General features: G+C 49.5%; 1 protein-coding gene across 3 annotated transcripts in view; it reads right to left on the minus strand.

Moving 5' to 3' along the window:
- Positions 1-20,370, minus strand: part of GRM4 (glutamate metabotropic receptor 4) — a 208,512-nt gene that overhangs the window by 32,289 nt on the left and 155,853 nt on the right. For 2 of the 3 annotated variants that reach the window (XM_074935866.1, XM_074935867.1), the window contains exons 7-8: positions 14,640-14,840; positions 8,661-8,797 (exon numbers count right to left, since the gene is read on the minus strand). In XM_074935866.1, the coding sequence (XP_074791967.1) occupies positions 8,661-8,797; positions 14,640-14,840 (338 nt within the window). The remainder of the gene's footprint in view (positions 1-8,660; positions 8,798-14,639; positions 14,841-20,370) is intronic. The other variant, XM_074935868.1, reaches the window with a different exon arrangement.

The following is a 20,370-nucleotide window of genomic DNA, read 5'->3' on the forward strand; positions in this document are numbered from 1 at the left end:
CTATTTGCCAGTTCACAATGGTGGCTGGCAACATGGCACAGCTGCAGCCTCTACCCCATTGCCATCTGTGGCAGATTTGCCTCATGCCTATGCCTAGGGAGGTTGTGGAATCTCCATCATGGGAGGCTGTGGAATCTCCATCACTGGAGATTTTTAAGAGCAGGTTAGACAAACGCTTGTCAGGGATGGTCTAGATAATAGTCCTGCCATGAGTGCAGGGGACTGGACTAGATGATCTCTCAAGGTCCCTTCCAGTCCTGTGATTCTATAATGGAAACACCCCTTTATGTAACAGGAGACTGTGGTTACAGCAAAAGAAGCTTTTACGTGAGGTAGACATGAGCATTGCATGCCTGTAAAGCTACAGAGAGTACAGCTTGCAACTGAGGTAGAAATGCCCTGTAACGTGCATTCTTACAATGAAACAGCTTTGCTGTGGGGATAGAAAAGCTTTTCACGGCTTTTCACAGGCTTACATACAGAAAGATCGGGAACAGTGAATGCTTCAGGCAATCATTGTGAAAGCCTATCTATTTTCCTCTGCCCTCTCACCCAATCTGCTGGGGCAATAAAGCAAAATCTTCGGCTGGAAAAATTCTCAGTTTTTGTCCAGACATCATGAGGATTGGCGGCACAGCCATTCCCTAAGATAACTCCCGACTCCTGTCCACTCCTGCAGCGCTTCCAGGGGACCATCTCGGGACCATCAGGAGCATTTAATTTTCCTGATATCTGCTGGGAGAGCAATACAGCGGTGCATAGACAATCCAGGAAGTTTTTGGAAAGCGTAGGGGACAATTTCCTGGCGCAAGTGCTAGGGGAGCCAACTAGGGGGGGCACTTTTCTTGACCTGCTGCTCACAAACCGGGTAGAATTAGTGGGGGAAGCAAAAGTGGATGGGAATCTGGGAGGCAGTGACCATGAGTTGGTTGAGTTCAGGATCCTGACGCAGGGAAGAAAGGTAAGCAGCAGGATACGGACCCTGGACTTCAGGAAAGCAGACTTCGACTCCCTCAGGGAACAGATGGCCAGGATCCCCTGGGGGACTAACATGAAGGGGAAGGGAGTCCAGGAGAGCTGGCTGTATTTCAAGGAATCCCTGTTGAGGTTACAGGGACAAACCATCCCGATGAGTCGAAAGAATAGTAAATATGGCAGGCGACCAGATTGGCTTAATGGTGAAATCCTAGCGGATCTTAAACATAAAAAAGAAGCTTACAAGAAGTGGAATGTTGGACATATGACCAGGGAAGAGTATAAAAATATTGCTCGGGCATGTAGGAAAGCTATCAGGAGGGCCAAATCGCACCTGGAGCTGCAGCTAGCAAGAGATGTCAAGAGTAACAAGAAGGGTTTCTTCAGGTATGTTGGCAACAAGAAGAAAGCCAAGGAAAGTGTGGGCCCCTTACTGAATGAGGGAGGCAACCTAGTGACAGAGGATGTGGAAAAAGCTAATGTACTCAATGCTTTTTTTGCCTCTGTTTTCACTAACAAGGTCAGCTCCCAGACTGCTGCGCTGGGCATCACAGAATGGGGAAGAGATGGCCAGCCCTCTGTGGAGATAGAGGTGGTTAGGGACTATTTAGAAAAGCTGGACGTGCACAAGTCCATGGGGCCGGACGAGTTACATCCGAGAGTGCTGAAGGAATTGGCGGCTGTGATTGCAGAGCCCTTGGCCATTATCTTTGAAAACTCGTGGCGAACGGGGGAAGTCCCGGATGACTGGAAAAAGGCTAATGTAGTGCCAATCTTTAAAAAAGGGAAGAAGGAGGATCCTGGGAACTACAGGCCAGTCAGCCTCACCTCAGTCCCTGGAAAAATCATGGAGCAGGTCCTCAAAGAATCAATCCTGAAGCACTTACATGAGAGGAAAGTGATCAGGAACAGTCAGCATGGATTCACCAAGGGAAGGTCATGCCTGACTAATCTAATCGCCTTTTATGATGAGATTACTGGTTCTGTGGATGAAGGGAAAGCAGTGGATGTATTGTTTCTTGACTTTAGCAAAGCTTTTGACACGGTCTCCCACAGTATTCTTGTCAGCAAGTTAAGGAAGTATGGGCTGGATGAATGCACTATAAGGTGGGTAGAAAGCTGGCTAGATTGTCGGGCTCAACGGGTAGTGATCAATGGCTCCATGTCTAGTTGGCAGCCGGTGTCAAGTGGAGTGCCCCAGGGGTCGGTCCTGGGGCCGGTTTTGTTCAATATCTTCATAAATGATCTGGAGGATGGTGTGGATTGCACTCTCAGCAAATTTGCAGATGATACTAAACTGGGAGGAGTGGTGGATACGCTGGAGGGGAGGGATAGGATACAGAAGGACCTAGACAAATTGGAGGATTGGGCCAAAAGAAATCTGATGAGGTTCAATAAGGATAAGTGCAGGGTCCTGCACTTAGGATGGAAGAATCCAATGCACCGCTACAGACTAGGGACCAAATGGCTAGGCAGCAGTTCTGCGGAAAAGGACCTAGGGGTGACAGTGGACGAGAAGCTGGATATGAGTCAACAGTGTGCCCTTGTTGCCAAGAAGGCCAATGGCATTTTGGGATGTATAAGTAGGGGCATAGCGAGCAGATCGAGGGACGTGATCGTTCCCCTCTATTCGACACTGGTGAGGCCTCATCTGGAGTACTGTGTCCAGTTTTGGGCCCCACACTACAAGAAGGATGTGGATAAATTGGAGAGAGTCCAGCGAAGGGCAACAAAAATGATTAGGGGTCTAGAGCACATGACTTATGAAGAGAGGCTGAGGGAGCTGGGATTGTTTAGTCTGCAGAAGAGAAGAATGAGGGGGGATTTGATAGCTGCTTTCAACTACCTGAAAGGGGGTTCCAAAGAGGATGGCTCTAGACTGTTCTCAATGGTAGCAGATGACAGAACGAGGAGTAATGGTCTCAAGTTGCAATGGGGGAGGTTTAGATTGGATATTAGGAAAAACTTTTTCACTAAGAGGGTGGTGAAACACTGGAATGCGTTACCTAGGGAGGTGGTAGAATCTCCTTCCTTAGAGGTTTTTAAGGTCAGGCTTGACAAAGCCCTGGCTGGGATGATTTAACTGGGAATTGGTCCTGCTTCAAGCAGGGGGTTGGACTAGATGACCTTCTGGGGTCCCTTCCAACCCTGATATTCTATGATTCTATGATTCTATGATCTCTCATTGGTTGGCCCTTCATCTTCTTAAATAAAGCCATTCTCTGCCTTTTAGGCCTGGTCTACGCTACAAAACTTAGGTCGGCAGAAGTTGCCCTAAGTTGACCTAATAATGTATGCGTCTACACTACCAGGTCCCTTCCACCGACCTAAGTCGCCTGTAACATTGACTTCTGTACTCCACATCTGCAAGAGGCATAGCACTTAATTCAATGTTGATGGGTCAACAGAGAGGCAGTGTAGATGCAACACCAGTCACCTGCCTCAGCAAGTCATCCAGAGTCAGCACAGCCTAAAAGGGAGGTATCCAGCTTGCCCCCATGTTCACCCCACTAATCCCTCTGATGCCACATAAGCACCTCTGAGGCATAACCAACCCGGGAACATAATTCCCGACTGCAACCCCATTAAATCCCCCTTCCCCAGCCACCAAGATACAATGGCAAAGCCGAACAGACAAAAATCCCAGTGCACACATCATTTACCATCTCCGAGGTTCCCCCAAGCCTGAGAAGAATCGCAGTGGGGTAAAGCCAGAAATAAATACAAACCCCCACACAAACACTGTCACAGCCTCTCTAGAATACAAACAATAACCACTTGTGATTTATTTACTACTCCCACATCCCCGGCACCTGCCCTGGCCAAGCCCCCAAGGACAGGGACCATCAATGGCTGAGTGTCTGGCCAACATCAGGGGAGGGGAAACTCCTGATGAAAAGTTCACGGACATCACTGCAAAGCCCCCAAACTGCTGGACACAGCAGAGAGGTGAGGGCAGTATCTGAGGATGGAGAGGGAAGCAGACAAGGACATCTCCAAGGAGATTACTGCAGTGGCCAAGGAGAGTGTGGCAGTTGCCAGGGAAAGCATCGTCATGGCCAAAGACTGTATAGAAAGACCAAGGGAAATGGAGAGGCAACTTCTGGAAGTGATACAAAGCTAAAATGCCCAGTTGCCGCATGGATTACTATTTGGGCAGCAGGCAGTAAAGTCCTGCAAACCGGCACCCCAGCCACATTATGCAGCCCCTGGGCAATGCAGGCCACTGGCAACAACAAGAACTCATCCCACCATGCCACCAAATTGTGCTCCCAAAGAGGCCATTCCCTTCACAGACCGTAGCCCAGGGCACTCAGAACCATGGCAACTGGGACCCCAGCTCTTCTGAGCCCTCTATCGCCCCTGGTAACGTCAAGCCTTGGCACTCCACTCCAGAAGGCCCGTGAACCAGAAGAAGCCGAGCCCAGGGGAAAACTCATCTGTGGCTTTAAGCCCCCACGCCACCCCTTGCATTGTGCCCCGTTCTTGCTGCTCTGTTTGTGGCTGGTTTAATGAAATGGTTCCTTGTCGCTACAGAATAGACTGCTTTTTAATGTGTCATTTAATAATTAAAAGCCATTGGTTTATTATCATTTCAGTTCAAGGTTCATTTCTCTTTGTTACATATAGATTGTTTAATCATGAAAACATTTTTCATAAGGTGCTGACTGTTTCTTTTCCACAGAAAGTCCTTCAGTTTGCACTAATTCATATGGTTTTACACCACCAGGCAGGCAAAGACACAAGATACAATAGGGACTGCCACAGCGTTACATTCCCACGACTCATAAACCCTGAACTGCTCAAAAAATTTCCAACTCTCCCTTCCCCCAGGTTAACAGCTAGATGTACAGCTGCACGACTTCGGGCCTGAGACGCAGAAGAAGAGCAACCTGACAACATTGCCCCGGCTGCTTGTATTTTGTATTGTACACCTACTGGCTACTGCAGAATACAATGTGTTGCTATACACTTTGAAATGTTTGTTTTTAATGCTGTTTCCAAACTAGTCCACCAACAGCACCATCTTCCTTTCGAACAGCCAAACGCACACTCTGCTGCCATTCCCTGAGACTGGAGTGAAACAGCTCTTTCCTTCTGTCCAAGCAGCCTGCAAACGGCTTCATTAGCCAAGGAAGCAGAGGATGAACTGGAGGAAATGTCCACGCCGTTAATGTCTGTCGTGTTCCTGAGGGCAACCAGCCCTTTCTCCATTAAGATCAATTAAGCGGCGTTCCAAAATCTCCTCGCGTTGTGATCCCTTGCAGAACACCCTGCATTTATGTCTGCAAATCTACCGCGGTGGGGCAACCAGCCTGCAGAGCACCACGGAGAAATACTCCTTTGCGTTTATGAATTCTGAACCCTGAGTGGGGGTAGAGCAAATAATAGGCACCTGGGTCCCATCAGTTGCCCCAATACAGTTTGGGAACCTACTTGCGCAGAGCCATCAGCAAACTCCTGACCATTACCAAGCTTCAGAACCTGGTGCCACAACCTCTCTTCCACGGCTTCCCACACCTGCATGACCATAACCCCAATGGTCAATCTCCCTGCACTCTACTGGTGCGCTATGGACCGGTTGCATTTGGGGGTGGCCAGCTTCCAGATGCCAGTGGTGACCCACTTCTCCATGGGTACGGGGCATGTTGGCATGCTGCTACTGCAGCTCCCGGGGTTAGTTCAGCACATATCTCAAAAAAGAAGTTTGCCTTCTCCATCCTGAAATTCTCTCGCAACTTCCTGTTAGCTCAGAACAAACTTCCCCCACCAATCCCACGCCCAAGAGTGTCGCTGCATGGTGTGAGGCTGCTCCAGGAATCAGCCCAGTACTATCACTTGCTTGGCGTCTTCTTCGGTTTCTTCATTCTTGCCCCGGTTCCACCAGCACTGAAAACCCTCCTGCTGCAGGAGGAGCTGCTACTGTGATATCAACTGGTCGCTGGTTCAGTGGGCCAAGTCCAAAGCCAAATTCATCCGGCTTTGAGTGCTGAAATACCCCTCAAGTGGCCACTGTATATTCAAGGTTGCCAGCATAGTGGCATGGAGAATTGTTGGGCCCACGCTGTCTGGTAGGACTACAAAAATGGCGCTAGCCCCCCCAGAAAGAAAGTACGGGGTGGAGACAGATGAATCATGGGATTTTTTTTAAATGTGAATTCACCTGGCTGCTACGCTGCATCCCACTATTCACAGTGAGAAAAATCCCAGAATGCACACTGCTCAGCAGTGAAGCAAAGCACCATGGGACAGCCTCCTAGAAAGCCATGCCCTGAATCTGCAGCAAACCGCCTCCATAGGTACACAATGACATGCACCGATAGAGGGCACATCATCCCGTGTGTACGCTGCTTGCATATTGCACGTGAACTGACGCGTATCATAAAGCTGCAGATGAAATCCCCCAAGTAGACAAGCCGTAAGATAGATAAGACTCCAGGTCCCCAGAATGGCAATGCTAGTGCATTCGTCTCCTAGCATGCCCCTCTCTGCTCACCATTACAGAAAACTGTGCAAGAGGGTGGAGCTCTGAGGTCCAAATGATCTCAGCCGTCCCAGAGGGCTAATGGGCTCACATGGGCATAACCACTGGAAAACGCAGGCTCTAGGCAGTCAATTGTTCCCTCAAGATGGGTCAAGCATCTTCTATTCTGAGTAGGCAGCTTGAGAGGGTCAGAACCCAATACTTCCTCCCCTTACAGTCAGCAGAAGGACTGACTACCTCACAGGCGTAGTTTGACTTCTGTATTTGGAGGGGCAGCTGCAGTCAGACCAATGGGGCTGCATGCGGGGGGGGCGGGGGCAAATTCCATGCCTGCTGGAGGCTTGCAGTTTGGGGATAATGCCCACCTGCCCCCCTCCTCAAACTACACCCATGGACTATCCATGTTACCCACTTAGCTTACGCCTATACTTCAAGCTGGGTGTGTGATCCGCAGCTCAAGGAGACATACCCGCGCTAGCTCTGATTGAGACAACATGCTAAAAATAAAGGGTAAGTGCAGCAGCAGAAGCAGCGGGAGGTTCTAGCCTCACCAAGTACGATCCCATCTGCAACTATAGGGATGTACTCAGTGCGGCTAGCCCCTCCTGCTGTGGCTACAGTCTATTTTTAGCATGCTAGCTCCATCAGAGCTCGCGCAGGTCTGTCTCCTTGAGCTGGGAATCACACCCCAGACTGAAGTATAGGCAATGCCCTATGACACCTCTTGGGGCACAGATAAGAAGAAAGAGCCCTGCAGTTCAGGAGAGAAGACTGCACACCAGAGCAAAATAGCCCCTCAGCAGAGCCGGTCAGGAATTTTTTTGACAAAACATTTTCCCATCAGAAAATACTGATTCGTCAAGGCTGAAACTCTTCATGGGGAAGAGTCAGTTTCAACGAATTTCCTGTTTCGAAAAGAGTTGGGGGAAAAAGTTGATGTGAAATTGTTGAAATGTCTGTTTAAGACATTCTTGAAACCAAAAAGCGTTCCATTTTTCCATTTGAAATGACGTCTTCTTTGAAATTTTAAGTTAATTTAAAGAAAAAATAAAAAGGCAAAATCGAATCAGAATGTTTCCACTGACCCAATCCAATCTTTTTTTGAATTTTCACTTCACGAAAATTTTCAGGATTTTGACTTTTTGTCCAAATGTGCAAATGAGATTTTTCTGAAATTTCAGTAACATTCTCAAGGGACAGGAAAACGTTCTCCTGCCCAGATCTCCCCATAATATTGCCAGAGCTACTAGCATTTAAAAAACAGGGGGAAAGATTAAATTGTTGCCTGAAAACCTATTCTTGGCTTCGATGATACAATAATGGCTTCTTTGAATATACCGCCATCCACCCCATGATGCCAAAGTACACAGATAACTTTACAGACCATACAGGGATCATTTCAGCAGGCACTGAATTGCAGCCACCTCTGGGGTGAAAGGCGGCAAAGGCTACAGGCTGAGAATCATTGCTTTCATTAGTCCCCATTCAAAGACCCAACACAGACCAAGCTGTGAGCCACAGGGGGAGAATAACGAGCCCCAACGCCCAGAACAAGGCAAGGGAAAAAATAAATTGTTTGGCCTACGTTACAAAATTGTGGCAACTTCTTCTTTGAAAAGCTCTAGCACCCCCCTGCTTTTGAGGAGGGACTTGCAATTAGACAGGGGAATGGTCTGTGTGTGTCAGCGACGTGCCTTTTGCCATCCATGTGAAAATCAGCCTGATTTGGGCCAAATTATAAACCCTTGGGGGAAAAAATAAGAGTAGAAAAAGGAGCACGAGACCATGTAAGGAAACACAGTATCACGATGCAGACACATAAGGGGGGTTGAAATAATGTAGCACAAGCAACTTCAACCCTCGCATTCCCTACCTTTCGACTGCTTGATTTTGCAAACTTAATAATGTTCTTTTTACGTAGAGTTTGTTTGTTCGTTGCGGGGTCTAATATACCTTAACGGTGTACCAAGCACAGGATGGGAACAATTCGGCACAATTAGTGGAATTGGTTGGTGTGTCTAGTTTCGGAATTCCCAGTCCCTTTAAGCCAGCTGCCATGTCACCTCTTTTCGACTAGTACAAAACAATGCTCCCTAATGGAAGCTCTAGGGAAGCAGGGATAAAGCTGTTGCCCAGTCTCTTTGCTGGGACCATCTCCACTGACTCCACAGCCAAATGCAAAACCAGTCCAAGGTCTTACTTTTAAGTGCAGGTGATCGGTCCAGTGCCCAATGACTTTGTACTCAGCAGTGGAGTTTTTGATCTGGTATTGGTAGATGTCATAACGGCCAGGTGCATCTCCGTTCTCATTAAACGTCACCGGAGTCCCAGCAATGCCTACAAGACAGGAAAGTTTTAACGTCAGAGCGTAAAACAACATCTGCTCCAGTGCTGTGCAGTGTGGCTGATCCATCTAGCGCAGTGTCCAATTCAACTCCTGCTAAAGTCAATGGGATCTTTGCTATTAACTTCAGCAGAGTCCTGTTACGAATTACACCTTGTAGGACACGCACACAACTGCTGCGCATTATACCTGGTAGGACACGCACACAAGTGCTACGAATTACACCTTGTAGGACACGCACAGTTCGAATCTAGGCTGAGGCACAGAAATAAAGTCCACAACTGCAGAGTTCCCAAAAGACACTAAGTTTATTACGCTCGAGCGTGGTGCCCCCCTGCTAGCCAGGAGGGGACCCTGAATGCAAATTATACAAAGGTTATATACCTTTTAGCAAAGCATGTTGCCCTCGTGCATCGGAAACCTTAGCCAATAAACAAACCCTTTTCTTATCTACCACCTATCCCTGCTTGGTGCATTCCTCGTGCTATACCAGTATGTTAATTACACAGCATGGTCCTAAAGCCATGCATCAGTAACTTTTATTATCAGGATGGGAGGCCTCACATCAAGGCCAAGAGACAGGGAGTTAGAGACTGACAAAAACCAGATACTGGGAATCAAGGCAGGCTGGAGACAAGGAGGAGGATTTTCACAGGGATTCAGTATCTAAGGATTACTCCTCCTGGTGTATGATGTGCTGGCATTTAAACAATGGTGGGCCCCAAACCAAAATGGAGTCACATGTGCTAACTTTTCCTTAACAGTCCTTAGATCAGAGGTGCTCAAACTATGGTCTGCGGCCCACTGCTCCGTTCAGGTGGTCCGCGGATAGTTCCCTCTAAGGTGCGTGCCTGGGCAGTCATGCCCGAGAGAATGAAGGGCTAACCATCTAATTAGTGGAGCCGCACAAGCGTGGCTCTGCTAATTAGGTGCCTGGACCCTGGGGAAGACGCACCATGTACGGTGAGTTGGTGGTCTTCAGGGGGAATAGAGGGTAGGTGGGAGCAGTCAGTGAGGTGAGAAGAGGAGGTGGGGGGAATTTGGGACGTACAGGGCTGTGGTGGCCAGAGAAAGAGGCGACTTTCTCCAGCTCCAAGGCTGTGGCTGTTGGGGAGAGACCCCCTCCTTCCCAGCCCCAGCTTGGGGCTGCCGCGGCGGGGAAGAAAGGGCACGTCCATCGCATTAGAAAGGTAAGACTACGGATATTAAAATATGAGTTGTGTGCTTTTACTTGTAGAACAAAAAAACTTTAATTATTATTTAGGGTTTTTTTTATATAGTGCTTTTATCCAAAGCACTTTACAATAGTTAGTTAACGGTACAAACAACATTTGGAAAGATCAGTAAGTGGTCCGCCGAGACCCTCCGCAATTTTCAAGTGGTCCGCGGAAAAAAAAGTTTGAGAACCACTGCCTTAGATTATTTTCTTCTTCCATGGTCTCTTCCCAGTGTCATGCATTCTGGTGACATTTGATAAATACAATTTAAAAAATAAACCAGCCTTGCAAACCTGCCAGGACAATTTACCAGCCTGTAGAGACAGAGGACAAACAGATACTTAGCTATTTGGTTACCATTAATTCAGTAGTCAGACAATAATACATTTGCCTTCTAAACAAAGAGCACACCTGTCCCAATTTTTATTATTAACATTTGGCTAGAAATGCCTGGTCCGATAAATATGTGTAAACAGAAGTTTCACTCCATTTAATAAAAATCACAGAAACAACACATCCTGGGAAGTATAAAGGGGCTCCCTCTTCAAATTGCCAACATCCTTTTAAACAGAGAGATTTGATGATTATATTACTGCAGAAGGTTTCCCTAAACAAAAGCTCACTGTTGTACTGATGAGCGTAGAATTGTAGAAATGCAGGGCTGGAAGGGACCTCGAGAAGTCATCAAGTCCAGCCCCCTGCACTGCGGCTGGAACAAGTAAACCTAGAGCCTCCCTGACAGGGGTTTATCCAACCTGTTTTTAAAAGCCTCCAGTGACGGGGATTCCACCACCTCCCTTGGAAGCCCGTTCCAGAGCTTAACTACCCTGATAGTAAGTTTTTTCCTAATATCTAACCTAAGCCTCCCTTGCTGCAGAATAAGCCCATTACTGCTTGTCTTACCTTCAGTGGTCCTGGAGAACAATTGATCACCATCCTCTTTGTAACAGTCATTAGCATATTTGAAGACTTACCAGGTCCCTCCCGCCTCCGTCTTCTTTTTTCAAAACTAACCATGCCCAGTTGTTTTTTTTAAACCTTTCCTCACAGGTCAGGTTTTCTAAATCTCATAGCATTTTTGTTGTTCTCCTCTGGACTCGCTCCCATTTCTCCACATCTCTCCTAAAGCGCGGTACCTGGAGCTGGACACAGCACTCCAGCGGTGGCCTCATCCATGCCAAGTAGAGAGGAACAGTGACCTCCCATGTCTTACTTCCGACACTGATCGTTTCATCTCTGATATTTACCCGCAAGGATTTGTAAACTTGTTTAAAATGTCCAAAATAAACAAACAGATAAAAAACAAATCCACTTGCACATGCAGATGAAGATCATAAAAAAACAAAAAGGCACGGAGTCAGATCCTCAGCTGGCATATGTCAGTGCAGCTCCTTTCAGCAACTGGCCTCCTCACCTGGCAACAACTACTTAATTGCCCTTGGCCAGCGGGTGATTAGAATTTGGTAAGGCTGAAATTAATTAATAAATATCACATCATCAGTGCCTAGATACTGCAGGGAGGGGGGTTGTTAGAAATTCCTTGGGCCTGATATGGAAGGCTGTTGGCCTGGCAATGGCAGAACCATTTGGACAGACTCTGGGGCTGGTATCCCCCAGCCTTGCACCTTGTGCAATCAGTCTTAGGCGCTAACTCAGCAAGGCATTTAAACAACATGCGTAAGTCCATCCCTCTTCAGCGAAGCATGGTGCGTCACTATCAGGAAGTGCTGAAGACTCATGGCCGGTGGGACGGGCGCGTGAGCGTAGGTGCTTTGCCCCGTCAGGACGGCCTGTTGAATTGCAGCCTTAGGCCCCCATAGAACACCTCCAGATCAGAATTCTCCACCCACGCCGGTGGTAGCATTTCACACCCCCTTTGCACAAGTGCAAATGGTTCCAAAAGGTGCCAAGCAGGGAGGCAAGCTGAGACGTTATGACAGAGAGGGGGGAGGGGGAAGAAAGGGGGCACATTATTGAGAGAGAGAAGAGAGAAATGAGACTACAAAGTTATGTTGGCTTAACGACATCGCTCGGGGCTGTGAAAAACGTCATGCCCTGTGCAATCTAACTAAGCCAACCTATGGTCCAGTGTAGACACCGCTAGGTCAACAGAAGAATTCTTCTTTCCACCTGCCTACTGCCTCCCGGAGAGGTGGATTTACTACAACGATGGAAAAATCTTTCCGTCGCTGCAACAAGTGTCTACGCTCCAGTGCTGCAGCTGTCCTGCTGTAGCATTTCTGGTGTAGACACATCCAGAGAGAGGAGGACTAGAGTAGATGCCAGAAGAACTAATTCATTCCCATGTGGAAATCAGCCGGCTTTTCCTCACCTGTGTCATTTATCCGATCAAATCGCATTACCCGTGTAAAGCAGATTGCAAAGGGCACTCTGCAAGGCTCCCTCCCCACCCACGAGCAGCCTGCACGGTCTCACACCATCTCCAGATGTCTGGGAGTCTCTTTCCTAACGCACTGAATAATAAATCCATACACAGTGTCAGGGTATTGTGATGCTATATCATTCATTCAGCAGGAGTGGTGATCTCCTCTCAACATTCAGCTACGGAGCTTGCCGAGGAAAAAACAACAACACGGCATCTCTCGCATTTAGATACAGGCTGGGCGAAAAGGGACTTCATGAAATGGAGGGGCTGGAAGCAGTGGCTACAAGCAGGCTTAGCCCAGACAGATGCTGTGCATAATTTTTCTGCACAGTTCTGCTGGTACACCTCAATCTTGACCCACAGCCTCCCTTGCTATTCCAGCCACATGCTTCCCCCTGCAAGCACTTAAACCTGACCTGCCGTTCTCCTGCTACTCCAGTCCTGGACCTCACACAGTTCTGCCAACTATATTTGAAGAGACACAGACAATGCGGGCAACTAACCGACCCATCCCTACCCCTGCTCCCTGAACACCCCATGCTATCTGATTCCTGAGGCTGGGGCTCTGCTCAACACAGGCTGCCAGGCAGGCACCACGCCTCGTGATGCAGGCCGACAAGGAGCAGAGATTAGTCATTAGGCTCCTGTAACTCGAGGCAGCCTTTGAATCCAGGCCCCTGGGGCTGCACTAACCCACTGCACTACTGAGCCCTTCAGATAAAGAAGCAGGGTTTGATTCAGACTTGGACTGAACAAGGGGATCTCCATTAGGGTCAGCGGCCCACAGAGCGAGGCAGAGGAGGGCGGAAGAAATATGATGGCTTGCCTTACTGACTGTCATGTTGGCAGCCCACTCCGCACTGGGCACGCCGGTCAGGGCGGACACTCTCCGTTTGCAAATGGCAGCTCAGCTGCTGGTCCCTCCCCTCCCCACAGCTCATTACGCTTGAAGTACAGACAGAGTGATTGGCTTTGACATTTCCTGCCACTCATGGGCAGCGGGGATTGCCCGAGCTTGGCACTCAGGGACGTAGCCCGGGAGGGAGAGTGGGTGGGAGCTGGGACGCAATACAAATACTTCAAAACAGTAGCGGCCAATGCTCAACCTGGGAGCCCCACCAGCTGCTTGCGGCATGGAAACATTTCCTGCAGCACACAGGGGATGGCGGCTGGAAGTGGGAGTTTTGCTTCCTATGGCTTTGCCACATTTAAAAAAAAAAATTTGCTTTCAAGTAAAATCAAATGAACTGTGCAAATAAATACGAACACAAGGAGAGAACAGAAAACCAGGCAAGAGGGGAAGAAGGAAAAATAAATAAGGAAGACAGATTGCAGAGGAGATTGCAGGGGAGAGATAAATAGAAGTAATAAGAAGGAAGGGACAGAAAATGTTTATTAAAGAGATATAGTACAGGGAAGAGATGAGTTTCCAGAGGAGATCTGAAGGAAGACAAAGCGGTAGCAGAATGAATCAGACGAGGAGCTCATTTCAACAAAGGGGGAGAGGAAAGAGAGAGAAGGAATGGAAGTAGAACAAGGAACAGAAGCTAACAAAGGAAGGGTGGGGCTGTGTTAAGGCTTGAAGCTAGCACTATAAAGGATCCAGGTTCGATTCCTGCTGCTGACTCCCTGTGTGACCTTGGGAAAAAAAACCACCAGAGTTTTCGGGAAGGGTCAGCTCCTATTTCGCTCCTTGGATAAGTGGCCAGTGATGGGATTTTTGAAAGCTCCTACGTGACTCATGAGCACAAGTTTCATTGACTTCCTGGGTGCTCCTGTGTCACTCTGGTGTTCTTTAAAATTCCTAGCTTTAATTTTCAGAAGCACTCAGCAGCTTGGGTGCTGAGCTCTTTTGAAAATCTGCTTCTTAATCAACCTGTGCCTCAACTCCTTCTCTATAACATGGGAACAATAATAAAACCATGGAGCCTATTTAGATTGTAGGCTCTCTAGGGCAGGGACTGTCTCTCACTAGGTGTATGTGTATCTCAGCTGGGGCTTCTAGTTCCTGCCATAATACACATAATAAATAGAAAGTCCAGGCCGGGAGCAGAAGAGACCTGGTTCCACTTTCATTCACAGCCTTGTAGATCTAGAGTAACTCCAGTGACTTTAGCAGAGTCATTCTCCAGTCACTCAGAGCATAAATTGGTCCCTGTTCCTCTCTTACCGCCCCCACTTCCCCCGTCATGTTGAAGGCCAGACAGCCTGACCCTCTGCGGACAGACAGACCTGAGAAGTTGACGTTGCGGATGTACTTGAGCAGCTCCACGCCGTCCACCGGGTCCATTCTGGGGCAAAGGCCGACCTTGCCGGGACACAGACTCTTGTGCATGTTGTGCAGGGCATGACCCATGGCGTACACGGCGTCAATGACGAACTGCACCTTCCCCTCCTGCTCATACGAGGAGTCCTGGCCGATCCGCTCGCGGTCTGCAAACACACAACGTGGGGCCATAGCAGCACCAGCTCACTGGTCGCTCCCCTCAACCAATCCCACCGCAGCCACCACACTTCCCAAGGTTCCTCTCACTAGGATTGGCGGAGCCGGGAGCTGCCAATGGCCTCCCCCATTTCCTAGAGTCGTTACTGCAAGGAAAGACTGAACTCAGGTCCGAGGGAGTTTCCCCAGAGTCAGCATATGTTCTCTAGTCCCTATGGTACCAAGTATCTGGGATGGGGATGGTACTACTGTACCTGGGAGCTCACTACAGACATTTATCGCTGCTAGAAGAAGCTGGCCCTTCTGCCTTACACCATTCCCGATATAGCCATGCTTGCGGGGTCTAGTAATGTAGAAAGGCTCTGATTTTAAGGGTGGCTCCCATTAAGTTCAGTCAGAGGCGCAGGTGCTCAGATGTTCTGAAAACCAGGCCAAATTATAAAGGGGCAGGAAGGACGGCCTTGCGGTTCAAAGCAGTGGACTCATGCAATCTACTCCCAGCTCTGCCTCAGACCTGCTGTGACACCTTAGACCAGTCACCAGGGGCCTGCTTTTTTCCAAGCAGATGATGTCTTGCAAATCCCATGACAGCGACTGTAGCTGGAGCTGTGGGTTCCCCACATCTCTGAGAATCTGCCCCTTTAATCTTTCTCTGCACCCCAATTCCACAACTGCAAAACAGTCATTTCTTTGTCTGCCTTGTTTATTTCGATCATAAGCTCAAAGGAGCCTCATCATACCAGGCATATGTAGAGCACCTAGCACAACTGTTACAGATAATAACAGATAAGTCCTATCTAAATTCCTAGCTACAACTATTACTCTGATTCGAATACTCCCAAATACTGAGGTATATGTAATTCTGATCTGAAGTTTATACTCTGAGCACATCTCCAACACTAACATATATTTCTCTGGCTGTAGCTGTGAGTTGCTAGACATCTATTGTGCAGAAATTCCCCTAGGATGCATAGCAGCGTCATTTAATCACTTATAGTTGCTTCGCACTTCCATCTTAAACACTGATCTCTACTCTAAACCCCATAAAATTCTTCAGCTAGTTAGAACTCATCTTTCCCAGCCAGGAAGTTTATGGTACATAAACTTTACACGGTAAACAGCATCAGGCTGAAAACATAGTCCAAGCAAGCCGCAAACTCTTCATGCAACTTGAATGAGGCTGCAGTGGACAGTTCTGAAGCTGCGGCAAACTATAGCCAGTATCCAAAGTCTGAAGTCAGGTACCCATGGCTGGAGTGGAAAGATGTCATCTCACTGCACTGCAAGCATCGCCTCAGGGAGAGATCTCCTCCAGCTCTGCCAAACTTCCCAGGACTGCGATAAACATTTTCAGGAAGTCCCACCTTCTGGAGGCAAGACATCCAGGAGCATTAGAATAACCTGGCAGAGCCTCTGCAAGCCATTAAAAGCGCAGAGCTGGTCACAGTTCCTTCCTAGTCAGTGTGATCACCATTATACGGGAGCCCTGAAATACTTAACTGGGAGGCAGGTAATGTGTTGCCCAGAGCTTATTTGGTACCACTAGACACGGCTGGAAAATTTCAAGTTTTCAATGAAAAAAATCAAAACCTGAAATGCTTCAGTTCAAAACCAAAATATTTCAGCTCTGAAATGCCACTGTGGTGCCTGATGGGAGTTGTAGTTCATGTACCTCTGTAGGCCGGGCTCCCTGGTTGGACTACATCTCCCATGATGCATACTGGCTCACCCTCCCCCCCATGAATGGAGGTGCTGCCCCAGTGCATCCTGGGAGATGAAGTCCAATGGGAGAACCTGGCTCATGAGGCAACTGAACGACAACTTCCAGGAGGCACCGCGGTGGCGTTTCAGAATCAAATTAGTTTCATTTTCAGCCAAAACCGCTTCCCGCTTTCAGATGTTCTGTTTTTAGACCAAAAACGGAAATATCCCAGAGGAGGCAGATGCAGTTCACGTAAAATTCCATTTTGTTGAAATCCCCATTTTCTGTCAAAAACCAGCTTAGATAGAACATTTCTGGCCAGCCCCGAGCAGAAGGCTGGATCCCTGATTGCCCATGGAGAGTCACAGCACTCTCACTTCACGATGGGAAGATGCTCCCTGTACACGATGGGGAGCTCAGGACTGTGGCTAGCTGCTAAATTCAGACCCCATCCTGAGCTTGCCCTCCACTTCACCCCTGGGCCTGGCCTATGGAGTGTTTTATTTCCACCACACTAGAGCTGTCTGCAATTGGCACTGGGCCACACGGCACATATTCCCTGGCATCCCCGAGTTCACATACCCCAGTCACAGCTTGAGCTACAGCTTATGCAAATATCATCCATCCTCCAGCATGCTGTGCTCATCAATCTCACCATCAGCTGTGACAGTATCGGTCTCTCAGGAGCTATCCACAGTGTGAAGGGACGGTCTGCGCAACATCCATCCCTAGCCACGCATCCTCTACCATGCTCTCCCCATCTCCCTCCCCATCCCCCTTGAACTCTCCTCCTCTCCTGCTCCCCCACCCGCCCTCTTCGCTCCCCCAGGCGCTGACCCACAGATTGATTCCCCACCTCCCTAGCCAGCCCTCGATGGTGGAATCGTTCAAGTGTGCGGTAATTACCAGCGACAGCTGCCTGCCTCTCCCTGTCATAACTGCTCCTAATGGGACTTGAAACATGTTAATCATTTAGCGAAAGACACCGATTAATGTAACATGCTGTTAATTAGAGCTAAGAAAGAGTCCCCCGGGGTGTGGCGCTGTGGCAGTGGGTGTCCGAGAGGGGTTTTCTCGCTACTCCGGCATCACAGCCAATAACAGAACCCTCCAGATGCCCAGCTGAGTGACACCTAGCGCAGGGGGCTAATGTCATGGGAGCTCGGCAAAGCAGATGGGGGCTTTAACACAGGGCAAGGAGTGGGCTTTGTGAAGTGAGGGCCTGTGGGGAACCATCTGAGGGGGCATTCAGCTACCAGGCATGGTAGGAATGGTACGAGGGAGACACTGGGTGGGGACAGCGTGGGGGTGAATTTTGGGGGTGTGGTGCACTGGATTGTACATGTCAGCAGTTCCTTCCAGGGTGGCTGATTCCAGGCCGGGCCTTAGGGAGACCCTGTGTGATAACTCCAGGCTGGGAGCCAGAGAGCCAGAGAGAACCACAGGGTCTGTCCGAGTCCAGCCGCCCGAGTCAAGAATCCCCTTTATATTCACTACGTCTCTTCTCTACCACTGGGGGGCTCGAGGAATTAGGCTACATGTGGCAGTCCCTGCACAAGGGAAAAATGTCCCCAGGCCACTCAGTACCCAACCCAGCCAGGTGCATGCCTCAGGAGATTGCAGCAGTAGATTAAGATTTGCAGCCAAAGGTTCAGAAGCCTCCAGTGCCTTGAGATGTGCTTCCATCACCCCCCAAGCTACCCCATGGGGTAGCTGTGGGTGATGAAGGGTCTCTGCCCCTCCCCATTTCTGAGCAGCGCCGGCTGCAAGTTCCCAGCTCCCCACAGCACCCAGCCAAAGGGGCAGCATGCTGTGGTGAGGAAGAAGCTGCAAAGCACTATGAGGAATCCCTCCTGCACTACCTACTGGATTTCCCACTCCACTCTGTCTTCCCTACCCCACCCTATTGTGCGAGGAACCAGGCCAAAAGCCCCCAAGATGTGCCAGGTGGGAGCCCCAGTGGATTCTAGCCACAGCTAAGCCATGGGGCAATGCCAGATTTGATTTCCCCACAGGCAGGCCTGGAAGGGAGCCCCCTAGAGAGGCAATGGCTAAAAGCCTCCAGGTTTGGTTACACAACCCCAAGCCTAGAGACACTGCATGAGAAGTCATGACCCTTTCGGGTAGGAGTGGGCCTGAACAGAGAAGCAACTCTCCGGGTCTGATCGGGCGGGGGAATCTATGGTTACAGGTCAGGCCTATATCTCTTTTCAAGCAGGGCTGGTTTGGAATCAAGTTTTGCAGCATTCACACGGCTCGTACAGAGCCCCTGGGGGAAAACGCACCTAAAATTGGAAGTTATCGGCTCTTCTGAACCTGCAAAGCAAAGAAAATTCAGGGCAGGCCCCAGAGGGATGGGAACTGAAGTGAAACGTCCCCTCTGCCCTTGCAAAGCAAAACGGACGAGGCACTGGGTTCAAAGCCAGTCCATCCAGCTGGTTCTGTGAGCTGCCACCTCGCTGCCAGGCTTCGCGCACATCAAAGCCCTGGGAGGAAGGGAACCTGAAGAGCGTAAGCGGCAGAAAGGCTCCTGCAGGTGGTTATGTCCCCCCAGGCAGCGAGCCCCGGAAGAGCCGAGGAGAAAAGGAACACTGAGAAAGGAACCCTGCTTGTTTAGTCTGCAGAAGAAAAGAGTGGTTAGGGGTGGGATTTGATAGCAGCCTTCAGCTACCCAAAGAGGATGGAGCTCAGCTGTTCTCAGTAGTGGCAGAGGACAGAACAAGGAGCCATGGTCTCAAGTTGCAGTGGGGGAGCTCTAGATTGGGTATTAGGAAACACTGTTTCACTAGGAGGGTGGTGAAGCCCTGGAATGGGTTACCTAGGGAGGTGGTGGAATCTCCATCCTTAAAAACCTCTACAGGCCCGGCTTGACAAAGCCCTGGCTGGGATGATTTAGTTGGGGTTGGTCCTGCGTTGAGCAGGGGGTCGGACTAGATGGCCTCCTGAGGTCCCTTCCAAACCTGATCTTCTATGAAACGTGAGCCTCCCTGTGCAGACTTGGAAGCCGGCGCAGCATATGATTAAAAGGCACCTGTCCCATGCCAAGACCGGCTGGCCCTGGTCCTTGCCATGGTTCAGGCCATGATGCTCTCGCCTCACGTCTGTTTTCCCTGCCTCCCTCTTGGCACGTCTGAGGCGAGTGGAGACAGCACAGCGTGTCTGAGAGCCAAGCCACACCTGAGCTGCAGCCAGGGACATAAGGGGATGACTGGGTTTGGTCGTCTGAGGAGGTTGAGACAAAGGTAGCAGAGAGAGAGATAAGGGAGCGCTGCAGTGAGATTCTGTCTTACAACTGGGAGCAGTGCTGAGATGTGCACCCTGCAAGTGCTCTCCCAGCCCCTTCCAGCAGGGGCACCGCGTGTGCTCCCCAGGTAGACCGTGTTTGTGCTGGGCGTGCCCCCTACCCAAGCTGGGTGGGGACTCGGGCTGGAGGAACAGGAGAGAGCAATAAGAAGGAGAAGCTGCGGAAGAGAGAAGGAGATGGAGACTCAATCTCAGGCTCGCACAATCGCCCAGTGGCCCGTTCATCAGCTGGATTTGAACCTGGGACACTCCTCACCAAAGGACAGGCCTGGGTCACTTGAGCTAGAGGAGTAGCTTTGTTAGCTGGTAAGAGTAGTAGGCTGTTGTACTCTGTGTGACCAGCCAGCAGAGGGAAAGGCACAGCGTGGAAGCATGCTCCTCTTGCTTGGAACCAGAATCCCCTCTGTGCAGCTGAGCCAAGGCCATCTTTGCAACAAAGCCCAAATCAGCTGTGCTTTAACTGTTCGGCTACCAAAGTTCTGATCACAAATGAAACAAAGGGGCCAGTCCTCAGC

This window comes from Natator depressus, chromosome 21 (genome assembly GCF_965152275.1).
Source record: "Natator depressus isolate rNatDep1 chromosome 21, rNatDep2.hap1, whole genome shotgun sequence".
Taxonomy (NCBI): Eukaryota; Metazoa; Chordata; order Testudines; family Cheloniidae; genus Natator; species Natator depressus.